This window comes from Python bivittatus, unplaced genomic scaffold (genome assembly GCF_059951505.1).
Source record: "Python bivittatus isolate LINGU-HERP-01145 unplaced genomic scaffold, Pbiv_v1 ctg000350_np1212, whole genome shotgun sequence".
NCBI classification, from domain to species: Eukaryota; Metazoa; Chordata; class Lepidosauria; order Squamata; family Pythonidae; genus Python; species Python bivittatus.
This window is the reverse complement of record NW_028277074.1, coordinates 13,777,630-13,783,629: the sequence shown is the minus strand read 5'-3', so window position 1 is coordinate 13,783,629 and position 6,000 is coordinate 13,777,630. Positions and strand designations below refer to the sequence as shown.

The 6,000-nt window shown below is 33.0% G+C and overlaps 1 protein-coding gene across 6 annotated transcripts in view; it reads left to right on the top strand.

The window, feature by feature from the left end:
* Positions 1–2,448: 2,448 nt before the first annotated feature.
* The window catches only part of TMPRSS15 (transmembrane serine protease 15), a 90,148-nt gene continuing 86,596 nt past the window's right edge, over positions 2,449–6,000 (top strand). For all 6 annotated transcript variants that reach the window (XM_088144601.1, XM_088144600.1, XM_088144598.1 and 3 more), the window contains exons 1-2: positions 2,449–2,652; positions 5,656–5,777. In XM_088144601.1, the coding sequence (XP_088000727.1) occupies positions 2,508–2,652; positions 5,656–5,777 (267 nt within the window). In that variant the 5' untranslated portion in view covers positions 2,449–2,507. The remainder of the gene's footprint in view (positions 2,653–5,655; positions 5,778–6,000) is intronic.

Sequence of the window (6,000 nt, the reverse complement as noted above, 5' to 3'; positions counted from 1 at the left end):
TAACATATACCTAAAAGAAATGTGAGATCAGTAAAATGCAACCCCTAATTGAAGAGGGATTGTTATTTTATTGCTGGTAGGATAAATTCAGTGTTTGGTATCAGGTGTCTAACTAGTCAGTCAAAGCTTTATTGTGAGGCTGTTCCTATCCACTTAATGACTCTGTGCAAATTCTCAGTAGCCGTCACTATAAAAAAGAAATTGACTTGTGGATATGTTTCTAGAGACTTTATTATATGGTTCTGAAGTCCCAGTATGTCATAGTTGAGCTATATCAAATTATAAGGATTTTTCAGTTCCACCTTGTATTTTAAAACGTTAGAGGCATTCTCCATTTATGGAAGAGGGTTGACATACTTGACCTATTAACTCCAAAAACAATTTGAGTCCATTTTTAAATATAATGTATCCTGAATTGGCTGGTGTGGGTCTTCCGGGCTGTGTGGCCGTGGTCTTGAAGTCTTGTTTCCTAACATTTCGCCAGCACCTGTGACCGGCATCTTCAGAGTGCAGGAGCACAGACAGGAGCAGTTCCTGAATTGTTTTGACTTGTGTCTGATAATATATATATATTGTACAAATATTCCCTATATTAGTAAAGTATGGCAACTGTACGTAACACTAGGTAGCAAAATATTTCTATACCATCTATCTATCTTGAGAAAACAATATACCAAATGTTGCTACTTGGCAATTTAATTCAGCAAGAAAGTTTTGGCTTTTCAGATACCCTGGTAAGATTTTATTTATTTATACACACACACACATACACACACACACTTTGCAAAGTTTCCCATGATTTCTACGTTAGTCCTTTACAGTATTTTATTGCAGATGCTCAGCAGTTCCAGAAAAGAAAGAAAATGCTCCCAAATATAATTGGGAGTTGTTATATTTTTCCCCTATCATGAAAAAGTCCATATATTAAAATTTGGTAAAATTATAAAACTTCATTATGCTTTGTAAGCAGGACCAATACCAACAACCTTTCCCATGATTTATTACTTTATAGAACTGCATGCTCAGTTTTTTTCATATATGTTATAACCTTGCACTATTAGGGTTGATGAGTTCCACTGGTAATATTAAGTGAAGCCTCTTCAAGACTCTTCTGCATGAATGGCTTGCTAGTTCTAACTCCTGTCACCAGATCTGCTGCTGACCATGAGTTGAGGAAAAATGTCTGAAGGAAGAGGCATTCTATGTTTATGTCTTCACACAACTGAAGACTGCATATAGAACTACAGGAGTGTAAAAAGACTCTCTGCTGCAAACTACTGCTTACAACCTGTGGAAGAAAATGAGATGTTTCCCCAAGCATTTTTCTGATTGCAGTGGAAGATAATGTGGCATGTGATCCCATGCTACATATGGAAAGTGACATATAAATGTTTCTTTAATATTGCTGTTGAGATACCATTTCTAGTACACATGAAATCAGCAGGAGATTTTAGTGATCAGAATAGGTTATGTGATATACTGTATATACCGTAGTTCTCTCTTTCTTTAGAAGGAAAGGTATAAGCCACTACCGCCTTCCAGAGTTTGCCAGCTAAGGAAGTTGTCTCAAAGTACTATTTGGTAGGGCTGGCCATGCTAAAAGCATAGTAATGAACTAGCATAGCATATTCATATCCACTGTTTCCTGTCACACATTCATTCTTCATGTCTGAATGTCTATTTTTTTCCAGCTACATAGAATGGCAACTTTTCACTCCATGGAAACAGGTGGTCCTCAGTTCTACTTTTGCACACCTCAGAACTGCAATCATAATTTGTAAAAAGGTTGTAAACGGTTATTTTAATGCCATTTTGAGCTGCGAAACACATAAGTACACTAAATATGAAACTTAAAACAAAAACAAAAAACAAAGAACTTACTCCATACCCTCCTTAAAATGTCATTGCTCTAACCACTTCACATTGCACAGGCTACCAAAATATGTTAGGTGTGTTTTTTGTCCACCAAAGAAATTCTCAGTTGCTGCTTTACACTTTATCTCTTGCCAAATGCAAAAGTAAATTGATCCATAATTTCCAGAACTTCCAAGAAACTATAAAACAAGCAATTGAAAGTAACAACAGGCAATGCCATTACAATTGTACTAGTAACAGATAGATGAAATGATAAAGCAAAGTTGAAAATTAACATTTACAGCCTTGGGTATTGAATATGTACATATATTATCTTGAAAAATATTATCTTCTGAATAGGAGTTATGGATTTCTACCATTAATATCTTTTTTCTTTGAGTATAAAGTATACTGTGTGCCCGAACCTAGAACTGAAATTACTAAAAACATTATGATTAAAATCTTTTGTGTTTTTTAAAGTTTTTACTATGTTTTTATGTCTTATGGTATAAACCTCTGGAAATGTTGAGTCCAGCATATATAAAAAATAAATAATTAACTGCAATCATCTCTGGTATAAAACTGTGCCCAGATTATCACTTTTATTGTCAGACTTACATGCATTTGGCAGGAATTTCAGTTCCCAACTCAAAATGAATCCAAAAATATTGTTCAAGAAAAGAAATGTTCCTTTTAACAGCTATGAATTTTTGCTCACTGTTCTGTTTATAATGTCCCTATGTATTTGTACTGTTTTATTAACATTTTTGTGGCTGTTCAACAAGACAACTGAACAAGGTAAGAAGCTAGAAGCAAACTTTATAATTTAGCTCTGTGGTAACATTTAAAACTCTTAAGTTGCTGTTGATATATTTAATTGCTCATTATGTTTGACACTATGCTGGCTAATGCTTCTTTGAAAAAAAAATATTAAAATTAGTAAAGTAGACATTCTACCTTTGAAACATTCTTTAGACTCGAAACCATGTATTCTATGAAATAATGACAACAAGGAACAGGTTGGATTTAAAGTTTATATGAAAGTGATTTGGTATTTACTGTATATCTTTGTGTGAATTTCTTTAATTTAAATATTTGAGAAATTATTATATTCAAATCATGTTATCAAATGTTATGTAAAATGAAAGGAAAAATGGAAATAGAAAGATCTCCACTGGTCCTAGCATCTACTCCATTCTGCAATGATATATTATCATGGTTGTGAGATCCTGTGATTTAATGGATGTTAAATTCTCAAGGACATAATGCAATTCTTCTTCATCAGAATAAAGTTATAGTATATTATTTATTTTAATGTTAAATTTGCATAGGTTCCTCCTTCCTTAAAAGTATGTTTTTTGTTTGAAGTTAGCTGGCAAGGTTTATACAAAGTTTCACATGCTTATATTATTTTAAAAAATACCAAAGCAATCTGTTTTCTTCCTGTTGTCATACCAACTTCATGAAATATGCAATTTGAGAGAGAGAGAGAGAGAGAGAGAGAGAGAGCGCACTATCAAATTTTGTTCTCTTGTTTTCTTTGTCTTTTAATAGTAATATGTTTTACCAAATCTGGACTGCAAAAGACCAGACAATTACTAGATGACAGGATAGATATATGGTCATCAGATTTATGAGGCCTCTACTCTACTGCATTATATCTTTTCCCAAGTCCCTTACATGGTTGGAATTGATACAGAACAAGAAAAAGAAAACTGTTCCCACTTAAGGGCAGAGAAAAGATATATATATTTGAATTTTAATACAAATGTAACTATTACATATTTTCTGAACCAATATGTGAACCAAAATGCAATAATTTCTTGAAAATCAAACATTTCCAAATTTTCTGATGAAGTTTTCTGGAGGACAAAAATAAAAACAGTCATATATTTTGGAAAAGTGTACACATAAATTCCTAGATGGACAAAATAAAACTGTATTATCAAAAATTGTTGGCAAGATTCTTTATATTTGGAAAAGTATATATGAAAATGCATATAATAATATAAAAGTGCAAAACATGAATACAAATGTGCACATTTAAAATAGAAAAATAATGCTGATTAGAAAAAGAAAGAATTTAGTTAGAAAAAATAATAAATTGAGTATAATTACATTGGCTTTACCTTACTTGCTCACTTAGTACATGGAGAGGCCCCTTATGAACAAAAATGATTGATCTTTGTCTGGGCCATCATTCCATTGTGGACTTCCGTATTTCTGCTAGCAATCCATCAACATATAACAGGAAGAATGCTCTACCGAAAAAAAGAATGTAGATTAAATTCAAAGCTGAGGTATTGCTCCTGAATTTCATGGCTGTGGTATTTAGAGACTTCCAAAAGTTATCAGTTTGTAATTTTTAATGTGGTAGAATAAGATATTTATTAAGTATATATCTAAAAAGTAATAGCTATATTTAATTTGTTTTAAACTAACTTTAAATCTGTGTTCTAACCATCACTTTTTGGAATGTGGTCTCTGTAAACTTCAAGAGTCTTTTTCCAAAGCTGCACATTAGAAAAGTATGTTTCATACCCAAGGAAAATGTTAATCCTTGGTTCTTATGATACTCTGGAAGTATTCTGTTTCCTAACACCATGTCTCATACTGAATAAAACTGGCTGCCTGTTATTGCTTTCTCACTAGTATTTCAGCAACTTCAATACAACTTGAAACTATTGATTTCTATGACTAAAACCACCTACATTTGTTTTTATATGGATTACATCAGTTTTCTTTGTGTTTTGTTAGTCTGAATTAAAAACAACTCCTAAGCTTTAGGTAGCCTTTCTTAGGTAGTCTTTCCAAGATGGTCTGTCAATCATTAAACAAAAGGAAACAATGGGATAAAAAGATTATGAAATCAAAATTAATAACTCAGTTTATATCATATACTCATCAGCACCAGTACACTTACTATATTATAAAAGAGTCCAATATTAAGGAACTTTTTTTTTTCTTACAAGAAAGCACTAATATAGGGCTTGAATGACACATATCCTTATATCTTTAAAAAAGAACACAGCACTATTGTCCAGAAACACAGACCTAAGCTTTCCCAATATGTATCAAACCCAAGTGAATTTCCAAACAGAAGACTTGGATTTCAAGAAAAACATACTCCACCCCACCTCACCCCAGTCCTCATCTGTAGCAACATTAATACAGAATAGTCATGTTGTTATTCTTTATGACTAAGGGAAGTTCTGGACTTTCTGCTTATCCTGTTGCCAGAATGGGCCACTTATTGTTTCCTGAGTGCAGAAAAAGATGGTGTCATCCTCCACCAATTCCCATATTTTGAAGCTGCTTTGTTTTCTAAGCTGTCTTAAGCCCTTCTATATATGGCCTACATATTTCTGATCTAGTAAGAATCTATCTGATTGGCTACAGCACCTGCCTAGCTCCCTCCCCTCCAGTGGCTGGTCACTATTCTCTGTAGCCATTTTATCCTGGGCTGCCAGGCTCCTATTTTCTCTGCTTTTTAAAATTATTTTCTTGCAGTTGTTCCAATGATGGTTTGTTAAGTCAGTGATTCCTTGCCCCATGTTTTCTCACCTTCTCTAGAGGCTCATCACTCCATTTAACATTGCTTCAGTGCTAGAAATAGAATGAGAACTTTTTATAATGAAAATTTATAAAATATATAAAATTGAATATTTGTTCCATCTTCACTTCCGTGGATCCATATTCAGAGATATAAAAAATACACACACACACACAAAAAAACAGTCTAAACAAACAGCAAATTGAGAGAAACATTTTGCTTTCTCATTTATATACTTTTTTTATCAGGAGCAAATTACCATGAAACAGAGGGAATATTTACAATAAAGTCAGGAGCATTGTTCACCCCAGCTTTGCAAAATAAATCATCAACAGCCTTCAAAGTTCTTGCCTTTGATGTTCAGCAAATGGTAAAGATAAACTGATTATCTGGGGTTAATACTGGGTTATTTCTATATTTCAGCATTCCTATTTTGCTTTAAATAAGTCAAATTTCCTAATAAGTCCTCATATGAATGCATGTGAATATGTATGTGAGAAAGAGAAGTGTATAATGTAAATATATGTGCACGCATAGGTATATTCTACTGAGATGGCATGCTCTGTGTCCTATCAATTAAAGAATGTCATCTG